This window comes from Numenius arquata, chromosome 1 (assembly GCF_964106895.1).
Source record: "Numenius arquata chromosome 1, bNumArq3.hap1.1, whole genome shotgun sequence".
Classification (NCBI taxonomy): Eukaryota; Metazoa; Chordata; class Aves; order Charadriiformes; family Scolopacidae; genus Numenius; species Numenius arquata.
The window spans coordinates 24,588,135-24,615,387 of record NC_133576.1 but is presented as its reverse complement, the minus strand read 5'-3'; the positions used below and the strand labels follow the sequence as shown (position 1 = coordinate 24,615,387).

Here is a 27,253-nt window from a genome sequence, read left to right as displayed (position 1 = left end):
CCTTCAGAAAAGCCAAACAGAGCCAAACACCTTGAGCTTCACCATTGACATTTTCCTACATTTAAATAGTGTTAAATGACAAATAACCCAAGTTTCCTAGCAGTGTTACATTAAGTTACTTGGTTGTAGAAAGTAATGGAGACAAAACCAAATTTATTTCCCTTGTTGTACATATGCAGAAATAAAAACAAGGAGCAGCAAATTTTGGAGCAATACACTCTGAGTATTAAGAAGAGAGCTCGAGTGCTAAAACTATTGAGGCTTTATAAGCAGCAAATAACTAATGGAATACATATAAATAATGCTTTTCTCTCACTGAAAAAGGTAGGATTCAGTTGCTTAAGCATAAATGCTTTGTGTCATTTGAGACACTGTAGAAAATCTGAGACATTCACATTTGACTGGCAGACACGACAAGATCTGCAGGAGATTTGCACTCTGAGAGTGACAGCAGGAGGCAAAGCAGTAGTTTGGTATCTAAGAGTAGGCATTTAGTGCCATTTTAGGCAACTGAATCCCATCCAAACAGTCCACTGTCACCTTAAAAATGTCTCTGATTAAGTAGAATACAGAGTTACAAGAACAAGACCTCCTTTAGTCTCTTCTAGAAGTCCACAAGCAGCTTCTGAAAATGACAAGGTTGATAATATTCAGCCCTGATCAGTATCCAGCAGCATAAAAATGCAGACAAAAGACAGGTTGAAAGTACACTGATGTTAAAACGTGCATGGTCCTAATTAAAAGATAGCATATGCCCCAGAATGAATAAATGGGTGCTTTTTGGTATTATCACCTGCACAATGTCAACAGGGTTTGAGACTCTATTACCTGACCATATATGTTGATGTTGACTGTCATTGCAGGCAGTGGGAAAGAAAATTAATTCCTATAAGTCCCATCAATCACTACCAGGTCAGAGGTCTGATAAGAGCTTTGGGCATTTACAGTAACTGAGCAGCTTTACTCAAATTTTTGCTTGTTTGCAAAAACATTTGTGACATATTTGATAGAAAATCTGCAACAACAAAAATGTATTCAAGACAGAACTGGAGAAAACTCTCTGCTAACACACAAAGAAGGAGGGGAGGTGGGAGCATGCTATTAAAGAGAAAACACCAGCTCAGAAATATTTCTCAGAAATAGTATCAACTTCTCTGTGGAAATCATTGAAAAGATTTGCATCTCCTTCTATCTGATCATGTTTTGTGTTTTTTTCTAATTGGACAATGAAGATGTAGTGTTTCTTCTTTTTTCCAAATTGGACTCATGCTTAGCTGAAGAAAAAGTCAACCAAAAATGTGCCTGCTGCTTTATATCCTGCTGTTTTACACTCCAAATTGCAAAAGCAATATTACTTTTTTAGAGGTGTATGCTAGCAATAGAAATCTTAATGCTTAATTTAAACAATTTCTTTAAAGCAACCACACTGGACACATATTATTTCTTTAGCTAACTAACTTTCTTGAGGAATGCCATTCTGCCAGTGCACATTACACAGAGACTAATGCTTTACACACATTCTGTTGTTTTGTGTAAAAATTAACATTCATTATTTTAGCAGTGGGTGATGCTACATTAATGGGTAGAGTTTTCAGTATAAGGTCTTACTGGTTGTAAACTAGGAAAAGGAGACATAAATATTAAGCCATGATTTCTGAATGCACTGAAATACAGCTGTTATTTAGCAGCTTACAGGCATAGTTTTATAAAGAAAAAACACCAACCTCTCCCCATTCCATAGTTATACACTATAAACATCACGCCACCTTAAAATGGGAGACTACATTACTTACAGGTATTAGTTGGAAAAGTGCATTGAAATAGTAAAACTATATGGCAATACTCTGAATCGCTGATAGTTCATGAGGCATCCGCCATTTACTGAATTCTATGATACTAGTTTATAACTTAGTGTAAATTCTTCTGTTTCACAATTATTACAGCTAAGTGCTTGTGCTCAGAGGCAGTGGCAGAATGCTGAATCAATTAGCCTGCCTTCCTCCTTCATTTGCTTTTCCAAGGGGAATATCATCCCACAAATTGTAGAATTTGATAGGGAAATCACTGGTGTAGCATCCTAAACTGGCATGGGTTTAGCAGCATAATATCACACGGGGCAGAAGGGCAAGAGTAGATAGCTGGGTAAAGGAAATATTAGTGCTTAGTTCAGCTCCAGAGCACATACATTAATTCACACACATTTATTAGCACTTGCATGGCAAGCCAGAAGGAACAGCCGTTTCGCCCCACAGCAAAGGCACACCCCACGACCTAGAGCTAGCAGCAATGTAACTGTGGTGAAGAGTCCCAGATCTACAAAGGAGAAAAAGTTCTGCCATGTGGATTAACAAAAGTACTGGGCTGATGAATAAATGAATGGATGAAGAGAATGGCGCCAAACATACTGGTGCAATGCTGGTGGAACACAACGGACTAGCATGAAACATGTAACTTCTGTTGGAATGGAGGGTGGAATTTCACTGAATTTCACTGAATTTTTAGAGTTGGAAGGGACCATAAAGATCATCTAGTCCAACTCCCCTGCTGAAGCAGGATTGCCCAGAGCATGTCAGAGCATGTTACTCAGGACTGCATCCAGGCGGGTCTTGAAAATCTCCAAAGAAGGGGACTCCACAACCTCCCTGGGCAGCCTGTTCCAGGGCTCTGTCACCCTCACCGTAAAGAAGTTTCTTCTCATATTTGAACGGAACCTCCTCTGTTCCAACTTGTGTCCATTGCCCCTCATCCTCTCACTGGCAACCACTGAAAAGAGCCTGGCTCCCTCCTCCTTCAACCCACCCTTCAGATACTTATAAGCATTGATAAGGTCTCCCCTCAGCCTTCTCTTCTCCAGGCTAAAGAGTCCCAGCTCTCTCAGCCTTTCTTCATAAGGGAGATGCTCCAATCCTTGAATCATCCTCGTTGCCCTTCGCCGGACTCTTTCCGGTAGTTCCCTATCCCTCTTGAATTGGGGAGCCCAGAACTGGATGCAGTATTCCAGTTGTGGCCTCACCAGTGCAGAGTAGAGGGGGAGAATGACTTCCCTCGACCTACTAGCCACACTCTTCCCTATGCAGCCCAGGATTCCATTGGCCTTCCTTGTAACCTATAGTAAAAAGCATTTAAAAGGAATTAACTAACCCGCACTTTAAAACTCTCAGGGACTAAGCAAGCTGAGAAACATTAACCTGACCAATTATTTTTGCTGCCGACACTTTGCAGAAAATTCCAGCAGAAGACCCTCAGAATTTTTTACAGAAACAGAACGTGGTTTTATCCTGCTAGTGACAGTACGTGCCCACTCACATCTGCTGACTTGAGTGCAAACATTCCCACCAGTTTTGCTCCCATATACAGTCCAGTGCCAGCACAGCGCTGGCTGTCCTCACGGGCCTGCATCCCACCCTTTTCTCTTTGCCAGCTGCTCCCCTATGACCACAGCTGTACTTGAGCCGATGCCACAGGGTCTCCTCTGGGGCCCACAGGACTCACAGGGATGGGATCTGAAGCTGCTAAATTGCGCAGGTACAGGCAGGCAGGGCCATCAGCTAGTTCCATTTGTGCCAGGGTCCCCGAGCCATGCTGGGAGCAAATTAAGCACTTTTTTTTTTTTTTTTTTTTTTTTTTTTTTACTTTAGCAACTGTATTTGTGCAGCTTGTGGTGATTTGATTTTAAAAAGGACATTTCTATAGTCTGATGTGTCTGATGTCCTGGCTGAAGTAGGTTAGAAAGCCCACTGAAGACGCAGTCTGCTCTTCAGCCCTGCTATTTGTTTTTGTTGTTTCTTATCTCTTACACTTTAAACTGATCCAATGCTTTCTGCAGGTGGAATTGACCATTTCAGGTGCTGTATATTTTTGGGCATCTAACAGCTTGAAATTATTAGTACCATCAAAGGAAGACTTTCGTTTGCTATTTTTCCCCACAGATTTTGTTTAGAATTTGAAAAAAAGGAAAAACGCACAGTGAGTGTAAGTAATGTAAAAACCCACTGATATTCTTTCCTCTATAGTGAGTTATCTTGATGCTTTTCATATCAGGATTGTAAAATACAGCTAAGAGAAATTTCTTAGGAGCTCTGCAGATGAAGGCATTGGGGAGGCGAATCAAAGGGCTATAATGAGCTTTTGTGTTCAGTTTGGCAGGAAGCAATTGAATGACTTCAGGATGTTTTCACTTATAACCGCACTCTCATGAAGGCGGAACTGTAATATTTAGTAATGAAATACTAGAGAACAGAATATAGAAAGAGTTTTCCTGCTTGTGAATAGGAGAATTATCCAATGTTATCACTCAATGTCTGGGAGAAGGCTGGCTTCTGTTATGAGCACCTTCCATTCTAAAATAAAACCTGCTTTTTATTGTTACTAATGTTTCCTCAGGGATGCTAGAAGAAGGTTTAGAGCATTTTTTCCAAAATTATTTGTAATATATCCATTATGGAAAGTACTGAAAACTGGTCGACTTTTCTCTCACATGATTTTATTGATTTATTCTTCCTAGACCACCAGGAATTGAACATTACTTCATAATCTTTTATGGGCGAACATATGGAAGGTTTCATGAGGAATAGCTTTATAAAACTGTAATTATGATGTCAGACCTTGTAAAGCATTCAAAAGGCTTGACTTGGAATGGAAAAAAAAATATCAGAAGCAGGGCTAAAATTTATCCCTGATGAATTTCTTGGATTGTATTTCCAGTACATTTAGAAATCATGGGTATATACAATTAATTTTAACTGTTTTGAATGCACTAATCTGGAGATTTAGAATACGCTTTTAATAATTTTTTAGAGCTTTTTGACACATGGAAGGAAAGGTGATAGAGTATCAAGTATAGTGGTATGCCTAAATTTTTACCCACATATGTCTAGACCCTATGTCTTAGGAAAATCTAATTTTTAAGATCACTAAATGATATTTTGCAATACATATCATAAAATATTAAAGCACCTAAACAATTAACAAAAATGAGTGTGCTTATCCCTATTGAATTAATAGAAACAGAATCACAGAATGGTTGAGGTTGGAAGGAACCTCTGGAGGTCATACAGTCCAACCAAATAATGGGAAGATTTCCATTACCTTGCAAATAACACAGTGAAATTTTTTCAAGGCTAAATTCTGCTCTCGGGTACCTAAGCTAGTAAAATGAAAACCTGTTTAGAATGTATTTTGCTTTCCAGGGGGAAATTTGTACTCTAATGATCAGCAGCAAATTTTCAAAGGGTGGTCCAATTTTGTTTCCCCAGATTCCACTTGAGCAAATTACATCATCCCAGAGCACTCACAAATAATTATGTCATTCCCTAATGCCCTTTCAAGAACTCGTAGGTCTTTAACTGCCTTTGTCTAAGGAACTTTTAAAGCAGCCTTAATTTTTAATCTCACCGTTGTAAAACATACAGCTTGGAATCTTAACTCAAAGTAGAAAGTACTATTTAATACTTAAATATCCTAAATAGGCAGCCAACGTAAAATCTAGAACATCATCTCCTTCATTTACCAGGTAGACTCTGACTAGTTAAGTTACAAATCGTCATTTCTGGATGCATCTCCAAGGGAAAAACTACAATGGAAATTATATCATTTATGTTAGTAGATTTAGCAAGATGTCAAGGTGTGTGAATAGAAGAAACAAGGAAACAAAATACAAACTACTATTAGAAGGATGCAGCTGAGGACTGGTCACTGCGGTATTTTTAACCAGTGAGACTGGAATTCCTTCTGGAGGCTCTCATGTCAACATCTAAACCTGCAGAAGACCTTTGCACCTGCTCTGCTCCACTTAAGGTCTGGAAATTAAGTAATATAGGGAATTATTTGGCAGAACCTCTTCAGATAATGAATCTTCACAATTTCAATACAAAGTAGTGTCTAAACATTGAAGTCGAGAGTAATCTGTGTTAGGGAATACTCCCCCAAGCAAGGTCTTTATTACAAAACCTGGGTGCTCTTGCTAGTTCTTAAGATTAGAGATTAACAATAGTGAGGAATCACTTTTGTCCTAGGATGTGGCATGGATATATACTGTCTCCCTGACATGTGCCCATGGAAAGGAAAATTGTATGTCCTGTTCAGAAGGGAGCTACAATGAGCTTCAGCCACATTCTTAGTCTGCATTGCAGCTGCCCACACACCTGGAATAAACTAGAGTTCCTTTTGTCTGCCTCTGAGTAAATATCTCACTTCACTGGGTTTCAGCATCTCACTTCAAAAGATGATCCACATTTAACTTTAATTCTGTCAGGATAGTGGCTCAAAAAAGGAGGATCACAGGAACTTGTCTGCAACACCATGCATCAAAGAGTGACCAGCTACTTCATTTTTTTGGGTGCTGTTACATAGCCACTGTTGGTGCTTTAATCTAAGAATAAACTCTGCTGTGCATTTAAAACAAGATTTCAGCTCGTCCCAAATTAGGAGTATTATGCATGAAAACTTAATGGATTTTTTGAATATCTGTGAGCAAGCTGGTTACCTTCAATCAAACACACTTTAGGAAAAGCTCTCTAAGAAACTGAACAAACTGCATCATATAATTCTCCTGAATAGCCTTAAAAATGTAATAATAGATGCTTAAATTTTGTCTTTTTGCTATATCTTAAGAGAGATTGCGTGCACTTGAAAATTTTATTTTAGAAAAAAAGGTCATTTTTTCCTTGTTATTCTGCATAAGAAAGTTTCTTTCTCAGAACGGGCTGAAGAGTAACATCCTACTGCCACCCAACATCCCCAGCAGGACTGCCCTTTCTCCAAAGTCAGGTGCCATTATTCTCAGTAGGACTGAAACTGTATCTTGCCTACAGTTAGGTGATTATTCTGAGAAGTGCAGCAGTCTTCCAAAGTATTCAATTAGCTCAGATTCACAAAGGGCTCTTAAAGAGAGCCACTAGATCACTGGAAACAATACGATGTAGTAGTCTCTTATGACGAAATGCTGTAGTCAAAAGAGCTGTGGTGCAGATGTGCCCTAAGAGCAACAGGAAATAACACACATGTGGAGGACAACTCTAAGAAATTCAGGGATATTGCACCTTTGCTGACGAATAAGTTTTCAGTTACAAACAGTAGCAAAACTTACTAGAAATTTCTAAAGAGCTCTTTTAAAAAGCTTTGTATCCGATATACTTATTAGAAAAAATAGAAAAGGGGTGAACACTAGAAATACACGTATCTGGAAGAAGGAAAAATGTGTATGGAGATATGTGTGCTTTGTAGAACATAAAAGGGTAAGCAAAAGGGAGGACAGAAGGAATGATGAAAGAATTTAACAGAGGTTTGCAAGAGATTTGGATATGTACTTACCTGCCTTGTATTGGCCTAGCTGTGACAAGTGACTCAACTTAATCGATCTGTATGTTGTGGCTAGCTTGTAACTTCCTTTTTTTCTTCTAAAAAAAGAGCTTTCATAATTTCAGTAGAAATTAAGAGAAATACAGAATGAACATGCTCTGTGATGTTTAGAGAAAGTAAAGATTAGAAAGCCTAGAATAGTTTTTAGTATTTTGTTATTCTAGGGCTATGCCATGATTTTGAAGGGCTTGATCTGATCTGATTTTAGTATTCAGCAACAACCTGCATTTAAAGTATAACGAATTACTGTAAAGATTTTTTTAACTCTTGTTTATTAGTCATATTCAGTATTTAAATAAGAATGGGAATTTCCATCAAAAAACATACTTAAGGTTTAACCAACCATTTACAGTGAAGTACACCAATGTACTTCAGTGAACTTCAGCCTGTACCTGGAATGTGTATTACAAAACATATGAGGCAACTTTAATGTTAACCCTTGTTCCTTTTCTGCATCCACCAGTAGGCTAAGGGAGACTTAGTGTTGCCTTTATTTGATCTAGTGTGGGGACACGAGCACAGCCATGACACAAGCACTGCTGGAGTTGTGATGGCCTCATGGAACTGTTATACAAACCCAGAGGTTTGTCTCTTTCAACATCCAAGCAATATTTTTGGGAAGAGCAAGGAAGCTTTCTGGCACCCAGGCTCAACGAAATAATCTGAAAAAGGGGTTGTGTGTCTGAAAACATTTCTCTTTTCTTCTCGAGTGACAATAATAATAAAAAAGACCCCATTTTCTACAAATGGTGCTTTGCTTATTTTTCCTGTGAGATTTTTGCATGATAGCACAAGGAGTAGTTCAGGTGTGGATTATTTATTTCCATTCTTTGTTGGGTTTTCTTTTCAGTTTGATTTTAACTCTGAATTTCCTTAATTTCATTGGTTTGGGAATAATAAAGCTTCCACATGTTTTGGCCTCATTTCTGAGAAGTTCTTAGTGAAAATATTTTAAAAGGCTTGCTTTTCTATAGCCAGTCCCCTAAACTCTGCGCCAAACTTAAGTTTACAAGGGTCTATCTGGAAATGTGATGAAGATAAACGGTAGGGCAAAGCTGCTGTTCAGGTCTCCAACCCTGAAGAGTTTAACCTTGAGATCCTTGTGAAAGACAATCCTTTCCTGTGAACCTAAAGTGCTGGAGTTCTCTTATTTCTTGATTGGCGGATGGGAATAAATCCAGACTTAGGAATATTTACACAGAATGAGACTATTTTAGAAAATCCCAATTATAGCAAGTTTTGGCTTTACTTATGACTTCTGTGGGAGAAAAAGCAAATGCTGAAAGAAGCTTACAATTCCTAAAGAGGAACTGATGGAAGTTACAGAATGTTTGGGTAGAATATTAACATCTAATTTAATTTCCCTTGCTGTTTCTAGACAAACAGGCAATTTGGGGGAAAAAAATGAAGGAATTACTTGAAGAGAGTTCTACAAACACTATAGGCATTTATTTTGTAATGTGTTAAATGTCAATACACGCTGAAGTTCTGGTTGCTGAGAAGACTGGTGTGACAACATTAATATGATTAAGGCTTTTAACAGCAATAACAACTGTTGTGTTGAATCATCTTTGTAGTCTTAATGGAATAGTAATTGGAAATACTGTGCTTCTGTTATGAGATAAAACAATCTGTGTATGTTTAAGCTGTCTATTAAATAAGTATTTTTCAGTCGGTGCTTAAACTGGAAATAGCTTTAGCACAATGCTGAACAAGAACTCTGAAATCCTTAAGTATTTAGAGTTGTTCCAAGCACTGTATGCTGTGCATTTGGATTTCATGTTCATGCATATATTACCAAATTAGCTGGAAACTTTAAAATTGTAGTGATAGAAAAAAACAAAGCCTGCAATATTGGCCAAAGCCTCTGTGATTCATTTCGTACACATAATGATTTTTGGAACGATTAGCCCATTCATAATTAGCAATATGAATTTCATTTCAGTTGTCTTTTGATCACCTAGTTTTTGTGATTTTGGAAGGAAAGATCCTAAGTAAAATTTGAGCATTCCTATGATGTGGAATTCTTCATCCTTTAAGACAGGAATCTCCCATGTGAAATGTTGATGGGGTCTTATAAATGGGATGGTTGTAAAGTTCCAGGGACTTTTAAACTTTCAGATGTTCTTTTTCATGGTATTTCCATAAAAAGAGAGATAATAGGTTTTAATTTTGTACTTCACTTTTAAAAAATGCAGTGAGCTTTAATTTAATGAGTAAAATAGCTTTTCATGGGTAACATCTGAAGATGAATGTATTCATGCTGCCTGCTGTAAATTCTGCAGTTCTGCAATTAAAGCTCTGATTATCTACTCTTTTAGCCTTGCTAGCCTGTAACAGTATGAACAAGGGGTATGAGATAAATGCTCTCCACTTTTAGACAGCAATTAGTGTCATTGAAAAAGACTCTGTTTTCAGCTAAGAAAAACACTTGGAGCCAAAGTTCCAAAAAGTCAATTGACAAAAAGTGATTTTTTGTTAAACAAATGTAGAGTATAAATTGAGGGTGAGGACTCCTTTCACTATTCACATTCACACTATTCACAATTCACTTTTCACTAATATCAAGGAAATTAATTACAAAGGTTTGATTTTCTTCTTGGTTACAAACACCAAGTGATTTCCTCAAATAAGTGATGCCAAGACTAGAAGTAGGAAGATTGCTATCATTGTTGTGACCTCAGATGAACTCTTTGACTATAAATGTATTATATAATAGTTTACATTTACAAATCTATGTATTAAATAAAAAAAAACCTCTGTGCCTAGGCTTAATAAAGGTGTCCCAGCCACACCTGATAACTCATGTTAGAAGCCAGGCTGTAGGCAGCTCCTGTAGCTATCTGATGGGCTTTGGCATATACATCGGACTTCTGCTTCCTTTTTTTTGGAAAATGCTACTGACCAAAGAGAATTAGCTGTGCTTGTTAATTATCTTTTTGTGGATATCAGTGTATTCAGAGGATTTTCTCTCAAGTTCAAAGACCGCTTGGTGTCAAGGGTGAATGCCATGAAGTCATCTGATCTTCCTTGTGCTAGTTTTGGCAACAGTGATTCTGACAAGATGACTATTGGGCAGTCAGTGTTTGAACAGATCATGAAGTCACATTTTTCAATGCTTATAAAGGCATTCACTGAAAACTGGAAGTAAATTGCCAATATTATCTAAAACAGCAAAACTTTGTTTTTATGCTGAAGAATGTATTCAACTACTGCTGAGAGGAAAAAATAAGAAAAAGGAAAGAGTGGAGACCAATTTCCAAAGTGGTTAAATTATTATCAGTGTAGGGAGACATTAACAAGTTTCTGTTGTCTCAGGAAGAAAGGAAATCAATTATGTGAATTCTACAAACTACAGTAGTTTGTTTCAAATTTCTACTATTATGAAAATTCTGTACTATGCTTCTCTAGATGAAACATTGAAATGAAGTCGTTACCAACTAAACTTATTTACTTTCAAATTTTATTCAGTAGAAATTATCTTGTTAGAGTTTAGTAGAAAAATTACAATATTTACCAATTGATATAGTCATGAATCTATTCTGGAATGTCAGACTGAATACATTTGCCTCTTAAAATGTGTTTACAGGACTGTCATTAGTGTTTCATGTTTGTATTAAGAACATACTTGAACTGAATAATCTGTAAACTCACACCATCTAATTATGGTGGTTTTGAAAAATATATTTTTTTTCCACATTGCTTCTCTCTTTCAGTTGTGTTCCCCTTAACAGTTTTATCATCTACTCCTGATTTATAAGCAGTGCCATGGCTATGTTTATCTGTGAAGAACAATAAGATTTAAGAAGCTGCATTTTTTGCAAACTGTATTTCCAACCAAAACTTCAAGAGCCTGGAATAGATCCCAGACAGCTTCTATCTAAGTTATTTATTCATCTGGAACCTGAACTATGTATGTATTAAGAATCAGAATGATAATTATAGTCTGTGAAATGGATACAGTAAGACTCGTACTGGAGAGACAGTAAAGAAAAGAATTTGAAGGTCAGGAATATACAAAGAACATAGCTATGGGCTGAGTAAATAGATTCTGAATAAACAGTTTACAAAGGAAAACTCTATTAAAATTATGTCATTATTTTGTGTGGATGTTGATTATAGTACTAGAAGAATGGTGGAAGAAGAAATAATTTATCTGCCTTGGCTGGAGCTGCAATTCTGAGTGAGATCAAGAAGCAAAAATGCACAGGTGTGTGTTCACTGCAAACCTCTGTCATTAAAGTTCTCACTTGCTCTCCAGCGCAGAACACAAAAAACATATGGCACTTTTCAACAGACTATAACTCAAACAAGTCTGAACAGATTTTCATTGTATAATATGACCGTTTCGCTTCCAAATTTCAAATTTGGATTTCTCACTAATCACTGAAAACGGTTACTTTCAGCAGCTTTTACTTCTGTACACTGGAAAATTAATCTGTATGTGAAAAGCACGTCCTTACTGGCAACTTTCTTTACAATTGCTTTGAGTCCTCTGTGAGGAGGATGTGTCTGGTTTGAGATAAAGTCTTCCTTACTCAGAGAATCCTATCTGCAGTTTGCTAAAACAAACTGGTACTACAACCTTCTCAAGAATTTCCTTTTTCTCTTCTGCTCTCTTTCTGTCCCATCCAAAGCATTACACCTACAGTTGTTTATAGCAATCCTTGCATTAGAAAGAAGATGATGTTTTAAATAGGTTTCTTTTCCTCACATCCAATTCTCATGTTTCCATAACATACAATATCAGATCATTTATATGAGAAAACTACCAATCCATATTTTAATTCTTCTTCTTCATATGAATCTGCTGTTAAAGATACCTCAAGCTTGTTGCTTTCCATTAGAAATTTAGGTATGAGCCTTTAAGCTGCAGTAAAGGCCTCAATAGAACTTCTTGAGGCAGAGGTTTATACCATAAAGCATGTGGAACATCTGGACAACCACTACCATAACTACCTGCTGAACTAGCAGTTCCCTAGGTCTGACGGTCTCTCTGTTTTGGGGTGACCCCAAAGATTGATAGCAAGGCTCTTTCTTACTCTAGTTCAGGTAAATCTAAGGATGGTAACTTGTCCTTACGTATTAACCTGTATCTCACTGCTGGCATTCCCCCTTCAACTAGTTACTGATGTTGGTCTTGCATGTTCTGTTTCATCACAGATTTGGCAAAGTGAACTGGTAGGTCTAAGCAACATAGAATAAGAAAAACTTATTATTTCATTCCTTATTCACATACTTGCAAACAAATGTAAAATTTAAAGAGATGTGAACCAGAGAAGGGCTACGGCTTTTCCAGAACAGTTTTAATGACTCGAGCATTCATCAGTCAATCAAAGTTCAAGCATAAAAGCTGATCTATTTAACTTTGCATATTAGGTGAATTAGGGTATCTTTACAAAATATATTCTCTTGTTTCTTCTTTGAAGACTTGAGCTCAGACAGCTGGTAACCAGAACCTGGCAGTATCACATTGTCGAAAGTACTAACTTTCAACTAATAAAGATTGTCAGTATTTCCGATATGAGAAAGCATAGATAACTGTGCTTTATTTTCAGTGGAGACACAGATATTTACATTAGTTTAAAAAAGTTATTTAAGGATCTCAAAAGAAGCATGGCCAGAAGGTGGAGGGAGGTGATCCTGCCTCTCTACTCCACTCTGGTGAAAGCCCACCTGGAGTACTGCATCCAGTTCCAAAGTCCTCATCACAGGAAAGACATGCACCTGTTGGAGCAGGTCCAGAGGAGGGCCATAAAGATTATCAGAGGGATCTATGAGGACAGGCTGAGAGAGTTGGGGTTGTTCAGCCTGAAGAAGAGAAGGCTCTGGGGAGACCTTACAGCAGCCTTTCAGTGCTTAAATGGGGCTTATATAAAAGACGGGGACAAACTTTTCAGCAGGGCCTGTTGTGAGAGGACAAGGGGTAATGGTTTTAAGCTAAAGGACTTAGACTAGATGTAAGGAAGAAATCTTTTATGATGAGGGTTATGAAACACTGGAACAAGTTGCCCAGAGAGGTGGTAGATGCCCCGTCCCTGGAAACCTTCAAGGTTAGGTTGGACAGGGCTCTGAGCAACCTGATCTAATTGAAGTTGTCCCTGCTCATTGTAGGGGGGTTGGCCTAAATGGCCTTTAAAGTCCCCTTCCAACCCAAACCATTCTTACTTACCAAAAAAATCTAGTTGCTATCTTGTATCTGTTTAATGAAGACACACCTTTTCTGAGGTTCGCAGAAGTACTGAGATACATACCTCCATTCTTAGATACCTAAAATCCATTGGACTAGAGAAGATTAATATGATTTATCATATTCATTACATTTGACAAATCTGTAATAAGGTTCCAGCATTATTAAATTATTTAGTTGTAATAGTTATGGCTTCAATAGCACTCTGCCCTCCGGGTTTCCAAACACTTCATAAATGAACTTTTAAGTCCCCACAATAACCCTTTCACACATGAAATAACCCTTTCAGCCTTATGAAGTTTACCACAACACAATGCATTAAAAAGGAAAGAGGACCCAGTCAGACTAACTTCATCTGTTAGAACCAGAAAATAATTAAAACATTTGCAAATACTTAGAAGATGACAGTGTGGTAGTAACAACCTGCATACATTTCTCAAGAGCAAATACCACGCCAGCCTAATTTCTGCCTGTGACAAATAGGTGTCACAGATAGGAGAGTTACAATAACGTCGTATACGCATATCCCGGATAGGTCACAGTCAAGACAGTGCAGTATTGTTTCCTGTTCTGGTGAAACTACTGCACAGTGAGGGTAACAACAGCTGGAAAACTGTCCTCAGTGGTTCACTGTCAACCTGAAAAGCCACAAATAGTATGGTCCAGGGCTTTTGCGTCTCTTCAGTTTTCTCCTTAATGACTGCGACCCTGGAACTAAGAGTGTGTTTCTAAATCTGAGAAAGACAGCAAAATGGAAGGAGCTTGTGGAGATTAGGTTCAGAAAGCAAAATGACTTGGCATGCTAGGGAAATGTTTGAGAAAACATAGAACATAATTCTGGAAGACAAAGGAGGTCAATGGAGATGACAGCGTACAACCACACAAGTACAACCTGGAGGAAAGACTGGACAGCCAGCTGTTTCACAGATCACCCAATCTATGGGTAATATTAAATCAAAATAACACCCAACAATGGTTGCTATTGAAAACCACACACATTGAAAGAAGAGTAACACAGTTTACATTTAAGATGATTATTTCCTGTTTGCTAGTGGAAGGTAAGGCTCAGCATCCACTGTATCCACTCTTGAAAGCCATACTTTAAAGAAGATATTAATTGACTGGAAAGAGTCCAAAGGAAAGCATTAAGAATGACCAAAGGTCTAGCAAACACATACCGTGAAGAAAGACTTGACAGAACCTGGGTGATTTACTGAAGACAGTAAAGACATTATAATGGTCTACAAATGTAAAATATTGCTGCAAAGAGGAAAGGTACAAACTATTCCACCATGGACAGGAAAAGAGTTAATGGCCTTAAGGTGCAGTAAAAAAAATATTTCAATTTAACACTAGGAAGGTTAAGTATGAGGATAGATAAACACTCAATAGATTGCCCAGGGAGGCTGTGGAATCTTCACCAGGAGAGGTTTCTGAGAATAGGATAGGAAACCATTTATCCAGACTAGTTTAAATATAATTAATTCTGCCTTGAGGCAAGAAGATGGACAAGATGACCTCTCAGTGTCCTTCAGAGCCCAATGCTGTATATTTTGTGAATTACAAGAGAATGATTTAATGTTGAAAAATAGCAAAAAGTTTATTTAATTTGCCTTTTAAAAGAACACAACCCTGCTTCAATTTTGAGCTTACTGTAATATTTAACAATTAGGTTGAAGCTTACCAAATAATGCTTCTGATATAATCTGACTTTGCTAGGCTCTAGAATACAGCAGAACCTCTCTTAGCTATCATTATCAATTATTTTCAAACTCAGCATGTCTTGGTATTATTTTCAGTAAGACCACCTCACTTTTCCGCAAAGATTTAGCAACAACAGAGTTGCAGCAGGACTTTACCAATAGTCAATCACATGTATATTTACTAGTGTGTTATTGTCTATATAAAGAATAACAAATGAATGCACAGTTATCAAAATAAATCAACCAAACACAGCTTGTGAATCAGGATTATTGATTGCTTTATATACACACTTTAACACCCTCCCTCCTTTAACTGTCAATTGCAATTGCAATTGTCATTTATAATTGTTCTCCTCATTGTTTATATGGCTTTCCTACACAGGCAACAGATCAGCCATGTTGTTGCAGCAAACCTGTCAGAGTAGTGTAATCTTGTCTCCCCCTGTTATTCATTAAATCTTCTGGTTAGAGTTGTTAAAAAAAAAAACACTAGTCCTTCAAATAGCACCTACACACTATAACTATCTTGCCCTTTAACTGATTGTACCATGCTCTTGTCTAGTTTCATGGTAGAGGAAGAAATTGCATACTTTATTCAGACGATATATGGAAATGCAATCACTTGCAGTTAATAATGATGTTAATTATACAAATTGATGGCCATGCTTTTCCTTAAAAAGAAAAAAAATAATCTGGCCATTTGTTATCTACCAGACTTTATCTTTTCATGGTGGTTGGTAGGAATGACATTTGTCTCCTATTTTTCTGCTAGAACCACATCTCACATCCAGGTGTCTAAATATCTTTGAAAGTCAGGTCCTACATGTCTGAATACAGACATCTGAAGGCAAAGGATCCTGAAGAAAGTGAAATCCTGTTTCTCAGACGTAACCTATAAAAGTAGAATTATAGCAGTTCAGTTATGTGAGATACTGTGTCGCGGTCAGATCAAGCTGCTGCTAATGTTAGTTGTTTGACAATATGTTTTTTCTTCATTGCTTATTGTCCTGTGAAAGATATTACAGCAGAATTAACAGTTATAACGTATCGCTTGCTAGCTGCAAAACAGAAAAGTAGAACACAGAAATGTGACCGATTTGAACTGCAGGAAACCATAATGACCCTTTGGTTTTTGCAAAAAAAATTCTCAGAATGTAATGAATGAAAGAAAAAGTTAATTTTTCCAGAGGTTTAAAAGCTATTTTTTTTAAATATGTGTCACTCAGGAGAATTAAGTATCATGTATTCTTAATTCTTGCCAGCAACCTTCAACAAATGGAATGCATGGTAGTTTGTATGTGTTACTTGAAATACCCACACACATGCGTGCATGTGTAAAAATAACAGTACTATCAACATTAATTACGTTCTTCGAATACCAGTTCATGAAGGGCAACCTATTTTGCAAGAAGGCTATAGATACTTAGTTTTGTCTGTGTTACAGCAGTCATGGTCACAGCTCTAACTTTCAATTCTTTATTTTGGATGATATTTTAATAAATTGATCTAGTAAATTTGGCTAACAGTGCGGGTGGTAGTTGTGGTTTTTGCATTAATTTACTGGCCACAGCAACACTGAATTCACAACAGAAGGAATGTTGTGATATTTATCTATGAACAGGATACAAAGGAAAATAAAGGCAGTGAGCCAAATTTAAATTTACAGCTCCACTTACTGAACAATTTATAGCATAATTGAAATTCTGCTTTTTTTTTGGTATCATTACGTGCACAGCTACGATATGCTTCATCAGATAAATTCAGCTTTATGCCTAATGCCCTGTAAAGCCCAATGGCTAATATAACGTACATATAGTGTCACCACCACTCTGTGTCCAGTGGATTGTCTATAAGCACAATGGAAGATATTCAGGGACGAATAATGTCTTCATACTCTGCTGTGTATCTGTGTTGTGTAAGGCAGGTGTAAGTGGGTGGGTTCAAGGGGTGGGTCTGAAGCCATTTTGGCCTGCAACAAGTACATCTGTGCCTGGAGGTGCCTTCAGTGTCTTCAGTGATGTACCGAGATTACTGATAGAAGTAAACGTCAAGATTTGAAATTGGTCACGCTCTAGATTATAAACAATACTATAATGCTAACATGGAATCTATTAACACCATATGGTTTCTGCTGGCCCTAAAAGTTTTACTTTTCAGAAATCAGTAATATATACTGTAATGTAAGTCACCTTTTTTTGGTCTATAATCATAATCATATTTTGTAAGCTATCACGGCATAGCCTACTTCAAATAGTCACAAATTAACTCTTAAAGATCAACATTTAAACTTTTCACAATCATGTTTCTTGGGAGAACAATTTCACCATCCATGACCAAGGTAAGAATGTTACAAACACTGCCACAAAATTTCTTCAATCTTTTTGCATAACAGCCAAGTATACAATGCTGCGTATAAAAAACACGTATACTGCAAAATATGTCACCTTCCAAAATGAATTTTGAACTCCATTTAACAGCCTCAACCTATTAACAGGTTGGAAAAAAAGTTAACATTAGATTCATTACACTAAGGGCTCAAAGGCCTAAACCACAATGTCTTGACTGAAAAAAACTAATGTCCTTGTTATTTCCTGCATTTTTGATAAATGAGAAATGGGTCAGACATGAAGAGCTACATACTGCAAATTGTAGTGAAAGAGGATCAGTATGCTGCTTTGTCTTCCTCATGGACAAGGCAAGGTACACCTCAGGACTCTTGCACTGAACAGGTTGTACACAATAATTTAAAAAGGAGCTCAATGATTAAAGCTTTTGATTTAATCTGCCAGATGACTGGCTAAAGGTTTCAGAACTGTGATAGCATTCACAATTTTAAAGTCACTAAAGCAAACTAGTGTGGAGACAATAAGGGAGTTGATGGTGTCATTCCAATCCTAGACATGATGTTATGGGGATGTGAGCTTACACAGAACCAAAAATCTGGTGCTGTCTTCATTGATTCTCCTTTTATGAAGGGATTAATTTGAAAATTCTTCTGGAGAATAAGAATATACAGAACGTTGTTAAAGAAAATGAATGTCTTAAAAAGATTCCTCTTGTAAATGTGACAGGTGCAAATCCTCCAATAGTCAAAGTTCAGAAATGGAAGCAATTCCTTAGAAATTAATTTTAAAAATTGAAAGTTATTTGGGGTAAAGTCTGAGGGGGAGAGGAGCAAACTAAGATTATGACTACAATAAAGCCCTTGCATGCATTGATATTTGGTATTGACACAGTATTACACAGTACTTACAAGGCCATGCTTTAAACTATTGTGTAAGACACCATCAAGCTAAACTAGCTATAGATTCTAGTTTGGCTAGTGTAACACCAATGACTTCTTCCAGTACAGGTACAATAGTCAGAGACTATTTTTTCATGTGTCTTGTAGATATAGTTATGTTGGCAGGCGTTTGCTGTAAACCTAGCTTTACTTTACTTTACAGACTTTTCATGGAAAGTCTGCAACACAGACTTCAACAAGAAGTAGCAGTGGAACACACGTCTTAATTCTATATAGCCCTGATCTCAATGTTGGTTACATATGCTTGTGCTGGAGAAAGAAGCTTTATTTTTCTTATACCTGTTTATGAAGTAGCAGCAGCTTGGACAATGACATACAACTCAGCTGAGCATGCCCTGACACACCCAAGAAGAGCTCCCAAAATTATCACAGTGCTAATATGACTTGAAAGGGAAACACGGGTGTTTTTATAAAGTGCCTAAGCATCTCTCATCAATTTGCAAGGTGATAAGCAGCCTTTTGTGGCAAACCATGCAAGGAACGGTGTTGCTAAAGCAAACCAAACAGGAGTGAAGTTTCCCTTGTGACTTCTGATATAAGTGAACTATCAGATCCAGATCCTGTGCTACGGTGTATTTGCCTTGGCCCGGCAAATTGCCCTTGAAATGAACTCTCTGCTAACAGAAAGCTTGTGCTACAGCCACTGTTCTGCCTGCTGCTCTCTGTGATTAGGGATCGAAGTTAGGACAAACGAGAAATGAAGCAAGCAGAAAAGGGGATTAAAAGTCTGTTTCAGCAGAGGTTTCTGAGCAGGCTTAGTTTAGCATTTTTTTCATCCTGTACAGTACACATTCCATAGCAATTTTGAAAACAGTCTCATTTAGAAGTTAACATCTGCTTAGCTGGTAGCACCAGATAAAAGCTCTCATTTGTAATGAACAGACAAATTTGTTATTGCCCCAGTCAATAGCTATTGACTTGGTAGAGCACTTCTGCTTATTACAATCAAATCCTTTTACTTTTTTGTTCAATAGTCAATGACACTGTAATGGAAGGTACTGCTTACAAACTGATGCAATATATATCAGCAGCTGCTAGAAGTTAATGACTAATGGTTACAAAGAGGAAAGCATGTGCTAAGAACAGCATTACACGTCTATTAATCAAATTTACTGCATCCGATGTGCCTTTATAGGTTAGTGGAACTGTAACTGTACATCAGATAAATAGTTTCTGCTGTTATTAATCTAAGTTTTAACACAAAGCACCTTTTAATCATGCTGTTATTACATAAAAAATTTGGCTAGGACAAGGTTCTGTCTCACTTTTACAGCACACTTTTTAGTTACAGGAAATTTCTGTTCTGTGTTGGCTTGTGCAAGCCTAGATTTAGGATTTAGTGAAATGCAAGGTAACTGTTCTGCTCCCAGCTGAAGCCATGTTATTCTCTAAATACCACAGATGGGGCAGTATCCTAAAGATAAACTGCCAAAGCATAGCAGAGTGCATGTGTCTATGGCTCAGCCTGCCTCCTAGCTTCTTCCCTGCAGCAGAGCAGTACTGCACAACTTTGTCCTTTACCATTTATATAACTTGCACTTTGTGTGTCTTAGGGTGAAATTTGTTGATAACTCACATATTTTTTTCGTTCTACAATTATTGCTGTATAATTGTTTTATTCTTTTTTAAACCTGCCTGACCCAAAAATATTTTATTTCAAATATTTTCTATTTATTTTATATCTTGGAGAGATGCATATTTTGATAGGACAGTGTGACTATAAGAGTAACACCTACTACTATTTTTATATCACCTCTGAGCAAACATTCCAAAAACAATAATAAAGTGTGTTGAGTCCTTAGAGAAAAACAGAACCGCTAATGATGACTTCTTGGCTTAAGGTTATCTATAATCACTTCTCCTGTAGAAGAGGAACAAATACTCTAATGTAGAAGAGGAACAAATACTCTAATGTAGAAGAGGAACAAATACTCTAATGTTGGAGCACTGATTTATCTGTTTGTTTCTGTTTTCTTAATGCAATCTTCATTTCTCTCCAGATTGATGATGACACATTACAGTAAGAAAATTTATAAATGTGGCAAAGATTAAACAATCATGCCATTGCCAAGTACATTATGCTGTACTCTGCACGCACCATCTAATTGGATTTAAACAATGGTCATAAATCACAGCCATTAGCCTTTTTCAGAAATGAGACATACACTACTAGATCCACCACATGGACCCTAGGCATACCTGTGATACTGGTTAATAAACTGCCCATGTTGGTGAGGACCAGTAGAATTTAATTGCTGCTATATTGCTCATTATGAAGAAAGGAGCTAAATTCAATTAAGTTCTTACATATTTACATCTCTTGACGAAGATCTCCAATGCTGCTCATCCAGTATTAACTTGTGTTCTTGTTTGTTGTCAGCAGAACAATTACTGACGGGAGAGCAATGGAGAAGACTACGCCATATCTTTCCAGAAGTTTGCAACGTAAGGGATTCTGTTAGTCAAGTAACCAAAAATTCCCAAATAATAATTAATTTATCCTTGCAATACTGTGCAGAAAAAGAAAAAAAAATATCCTTTTCATCTTAGTTTAGAATCACAGAAAGACAGATTTGAACAAGGTCATCCCATGAACCTCCTGAAATTCCATTCCAATGACATGACTTCAGGAGCTATAATTTCCTCTTTGTTCTAGTATATTGTGATTTCCAAACATAGCTTTTGATATTGTAACAAGGTAAAACCAGGAAATATTCACAACATATTTAGTGTATTTACTGTGACAGTAAGAGGACATCATTGTTTTATACACACAACACTTGATGTTTAGAAAGATATAAGTACTGCAAATCAGCAAATATTGCTTAGTTGAGGCAATGATTAATTTTGAGAAGAGTATACCTGATGAGTTTTTTAATTCACTACTGCAAAAATTGGCCTTAAAGAAATGTCATCCATGTTCTTAAGACTTCTACTTAATACTTAAATGATAACTAGATATTTCAGCATTTCAGAAAAGCCAATAACCCCACTAAAAATGCTAGATTTCAGAAGCAAGAGTTATCTCTTGCCAGCTGCAAAAGGTATAAGGAGTAAAACATTTCATAGATTATTCTGGAATTTAGTGAATCATTTGCAAGTGTACAGTAAGTTTGAAAAGAGTTTACATTTTATTTGTTTAAGATAGGAAATTGATCTCTTCTGGTAACAAAACCAGTAAAACACAATCAAATATAGAGCGAGTGCTTGTGGGAAAAGAAGACTGCAGCTGGTGCCTGACATGATGATTTGGTTCATTGTCAACTCAGTTACATTTATGGTTTTCTGTACTGTATTCCACTTTCCTATAAGCAAACTCTACAGTGCTATTTCATAAGAACCCGTAAAGACTTTATTTGAATGAGAATGATTTTTATTAAAAAATAATATATTTCCGATTGAAACAGATAGGCTATGAATTTCCTATTATGGTCCCAAACTCTGTGCTTTCTGCTGCATTTTATGATTTGAGTAATTTCTAAGAATTGCAATCCATGTTGAATGTGGAAGTAATGTTTAATTTTGATAGTAATTACATAGAATGGGAAAAACAACAAAAAGCTATTAATAGTAACTTACTTTTTGTAACAACTCCTTCAAGGCGAATTATATTTGGGTGATCAAATTGTCCCATGATACTAGCCTCTCTCAGGAAATCTCTTCTCTGCCTGTCCACATAGCCACCTTTGAGAGTTTTAATTGCAACAGGTATCTCCCTTTTTCCTGGTGTCTTCAGACGTCCACTGCACACTTCTCCAAACTCACCTTAAGTAGATAAAATATTTGTTAGATCATTCACAGTGCCTGAAAAACTACAGTTCAGTTTGTATTACTGAATTTAAACACCTAATCTTTCAAAATAACCATCGATAGCTTTCTTAAAAACTGTCTTTTTTAATAATTCAGTTATTTGTAGTTATCAGTGAAATAAGAACACAAAATATTCAAGAAACTCACACGTCCCATAGAAGTGGATGGAGAAATAACAGATGGGATATTCAAGTTCCTGAGTTTTATCACATCCCAGAAAAGCAAAATATTCGCATTACTTCACAACAAATAATCAACTTTCCTTTGTGCCACACCATGAGATCATAGGGAAATTGAACTTTCACTGAAACAGCCAAACCATTTGTGTTCCAGTGTGATTCATCTTGCTTTACTGACACTTTGAGACTGAACTTTGATATCAATATGCTTGTGATACAGCTGAGCATGCTATGAGGAAGGAATGTAATGACACTTAGATTTTAATTCTAAGGATGAGAGAATATCTATCTAAAATATCTATTTATAGCAATATCTATCTATAGAGGTGTCATGCACTAAGACCTAAACGACAAGAAACGCTATATCAGAATACCTGACTATCCTCCAATTGTAGAAAGCTTTTAAAATGTACTTAATGCTATTATGCCTCAGAAAAGCACTTGCACATGATTTATTTAAATAGACTTACATACCTACTTGAAATTAATTACATATTTCACTGTTCAGACAGCCAAAGGCCAACAGTTTCAGCAAATCAGGACTGAGCTGTGTAACGAGAGGAATCTCAAAGCTTGCTTCACCTGATGTGTTCCCCTGTATGTAAGGGCCTTTAAAGAATGCATGTCTCCTTGCATTCCCTTTACTAATTAAGTTTGTATGGAAATCACAACTTTCCTTGGATCTTGAAGCCACTCAAAAGTTATTTAAAGCCCTACCAAATATACTCTAGATGCCTGTAGGTCAGTTTTCAATGGGTCATAATTCAGTAAATGAGAAACAATGTTCACAAAAGTATTTCAAAGCTCTTCTTAGTTCAGGGTCTCTACCCCAGTTATTTTGGGATTAGAACTGTTGAAAAAACCCCACAACCCAAGTCATACACAGATATATATTTAAGTGGAGGAAATAATTTGTTACTCCCTCCATTGAGTGCTGTCTGAATTAGTTTTCCTTAAACTTTGAGGGCAGAACAAAAGAAAAAAAATGAGAACTCTTTCTGCAAATACATTATGTCTTCAGATAAGAAGCGAATTTAGAAGAGTGAGGCCTTAAAGACAGAAGCTTCACTTCACAAAATTATAACTCCCTGATGTTACAGGATTAGAATGGATATTGTCATAGAGCTTTTATTTTATTAGGTTCTGTTGCTTCCACTAAAATAAAGCGAAATTTTATTAGCCAATAAGATCCAGGAAGAGTGGAGGGATAAAAAAACCAATTTCATTGCTTGTCTTTCACTTCAAAACAGAGACATCAACAAGTGCAAGAGTACAATTAACAGATGTCGAACATAACCTCTGAATAAATTAGCAGCTTCTTAAACAGCTAACAAAAGCCAAGCGTCCTAGGTCTTCTTTTGACCAAAAAAAAAAAACCCTTTGTTTTATTTCTACCTAATTTTTAAAAATAAATCAAAGCATGTGCTGTCATCAGACTAATGTTCTGGGAATCTTTTGACAAAACGGGAAGTTGGGTAGGGATTTTCCTGGATGATTTTGCCTCTTTAGCTCTTAGAAGGCTCTCTTTAAAAGTCTGTTTGCCCGACTACTGCTACTGAAAAAGTAGTAGCTAATTTGGATTTACAAAGTCATAACATAAAACCAAGTCATGAAACCTGAATGTTTTGAAGGAGACATGGTACATCAATGTTATGCTCTGTGATACATCTAGCAGTGCTAGAACACATCTCTAAAGCCATGACCTTGTTGCATCTTACTGGCTTTTCAAACTTAAAAGCTTAAAATGAGAAAAATTTCCAATTTCTTTCTCTTAGTGAAACAGTGAAAAGCAAAAATACTAGAGCCTTAATATCCAGATTTTTAAAGAGATTTCATGATCAATAAATCTGCAAAACTGCAAAATCTCATTTTTGAGAATAATTTGGGAAGCATAGGTTATAGAATAAATCATTTCACTATTATAAGATTATACAAGAGTACTACAACTTCAGAATTTCAGAAATAATGGCATTCATACCTCAGGGACTGTCAAGGACTGTTCATCAGGTGTTTTGAAATGAATTAAATTGGAAGAGGCAAGTGAAAGATTTACAGTCCCAAGATTTATTATCTGTACAACAGCCAAAGCATGGGAAGTAACATCATGTCTTCTCCCTGACCTGTTTCTTTTCCCTTTTTTGGATGCATGATTTGTACAGGTAGAAAGAATTTTCACTTCCCTTGGATATTGAGATTGATAAACTGGTGAACATGAAAACTAACAGCAATTTTTTTGTGACACGATATCAAACAGACAGTAAGTGATTATCAGCTCCCAGAATGGACAGTTACGACATTTAGAAACCTAAGGTATGTGTAATAACTTCTAGCTCTGGTTTAGACTAGATGGAGATCAATAATATAATTTAAAGCATTGAACTATTTACACTGAGAAAGAGTTTGACAGTATTTCATGCCAGAGTACTTTTTCTGCACGTTTGTTCAGATAAAGAATTTTGAATGTTTTTAAAGTCAAAGGGGAATGTATTCAACAAAAAGGATTTTTAAAATCTAAGAATCTAAGTCTCATTGCTCAAGTTTGAAGATAAACAAGACAAATGTTGACCCTGCAGCAGTAAAGGTTCATGACTGCATGTGTAATAAGTAGAAGCTAAGAGCCAGATGTCAATGAAGTCAACATCTTTCCTTGCTCCAGGGAAGAAGCTGGTGATAACTGGAGAAAAATGTAGAATTCACTGTCTGTTCAGTTTTAATAAAGTGTAAATAATCCCTGGTTTAATGATATAAACCCCACTCATCTTCCTGTGTGTTATACAAGAAGCTAATTGAGCAGTCTAGAAATTTACCCTGTGCAAACCACGCATCCCATTTATCATTCAGTCATAACATATGTGTTATTTAAAAAGAAACAGGAACAGCCAGACTGAAAAATCTGATATGCAGTCTGGTATTACTACATGGGATCAAAACAAATGTCTTGCAACACAGACAGTTGTTGTTGATATATCTGAAAGGTCACAGCACCAAATACAGCTCACCTCATTTTCCCCGGTTTTAGTCATTAGACCTGTGGGAGAACTGGCAGAAGATTTAGCTTATAAAAAGAATATAGTGTACTCTCTGTGAAAAACTGAAGAATCATCTTCTTCCTTGAGTTTCAACATTTTAACAAAGAAAATAAGAGGATAATTGTAACTTTTAAGACAGACTTGACAAAGTACCTCTGGGAATTCCTTCCATGGAGAGGTGCTGAAGCCTTAAACGAAAGAGCAAGATGTGATGGGGCAGAAAAAAGTGTCATGGACAGGACAAAGTCAAACAATATGATAACATGTCAGTTGGTGCAGCAAGCTCAATATGAAGAGGGGTTGAAAGGGACCATCTGAAGAAAACCTACAGCAATGAATAGATGGCAAGTTGTGGGAACCAGCAAAAAGACGCCCAATGATCTTTGTCATGAACCAGTGGGAGATCTCATGGAATATTTAATACTAGTGATAAAAAAACCCCAAAACTTGGTCAAGACTTTTGAGCCTGAGAATATACCATATCAAATTAAACAACAGTAAAACTTTGTCATAAGTAGTGAATAACATAAAAGGGAATGGACTAATCAATTTCACCATTTAAACAGTAACTTGCTAGAATGTGAACTTCATTAATACCTGTTTATTTGGTTGATGTTACCATGAGAAACATAAGCTTACACTTAGATTCTGTTTTGCCTTTAGTATTGTAATCTGCTTGCTATTATGAATATTTGATCAAACTGCAACTCCATTTTGGTTCTAAACTGTTTCCCCTAATGCCTTTACCCTCCAGTTTGAAACAAGATATCAGCAGAAGTTATTTGAAGACTAACAAAAGAGATCATTAACAGTTATTAATCTGGATAATCTTTCACTCAATCAAAAGATCTACAAAACAGTATTTTTCTTCTCAGATGAACCAGATGTAATGTAGAAGATGATGTGAAGCCACTCAGGGAAAGTAACCTGACTACATACCCATCTTGAATCTGGATTTATATGCAGATATTGTTACTTTAATGCAGATCTCTCGTGTCTACACATGGAGTAAAGCATGAATAATTTAGAAAGGACTTTGCAAAGTCTGTATTTTACCTGCTTTATTTTCACTAAAGCACCAGAAGGGAGGATAGTAATTCAGAGAGTTTGCAGATGTACTGGAACACCAAAACCATGCCAGAGGGGAAGACTGGGAGAGCTGAGATCAAAGTTTCAATTAACTAGCTCCGTAGAATATAGTGGTTGCTTTCAGTAAATGTCCACTAGAAGGACTTGAAAAAAGATTTTGACAAGAGATTGCACTAATTAATTTTTTCTCAAAGTAATCTTGCAAGCTCATCATCCTTTCTTAATTTGTTGCTGCTTAGCATTTGCTATTATTATCCACTTAATTAAATGAACTTGCAAAAGGAATGTTTATTAAATCTACAACTGAATGTATAGACATAGACTCAGTCTGATTTGACGGTATCATCATCAAATAGCTGCAATAGATGACTCAGCGCCAAGTAATATAATGTACATTTCCAACTCACATCACCCAAAATTATAATCATTAAATACTTCAAAACTTAACCTGGGTACAGAGTTGGGCAAGCTGAAAGAAGAAGCTGGAAAAAAAACTTGCCTTGAGTCTCAAAGCCATCTGCACTGCAACTAGTGAACTGTCAAGAGCTTTTGGATATGACTTTTTCCATTGAAAAAGCAAATTTGAAACA

General features: G+C 36.6%; 1 protein-coding gene across 2 annotated transcripts in view; it reads right to left on the bottom strand.

Annotated features, from left to right (window-relative positions):
* EPHA6 (EPH receptor A6) overlaps window positions 1-27,253 on the bottom strand; it is a 507,751-nt gene that overhangs the window by 82,854 nt on the left and 397,644 nt on the right. For both annotated transcript variants that reach the window (XM_074161043.1, XM_074161051.1), the window contains one exon: window positions 22,136-22,321. In XM_074161043.1, the coding sequence (XP_074017144.1) occupies window positions 22,136-22,321 (186 nt within the window). The remainder of the gene's footprint in view (window positions 1-22,135; window positions 22,322-27,253) is intronic.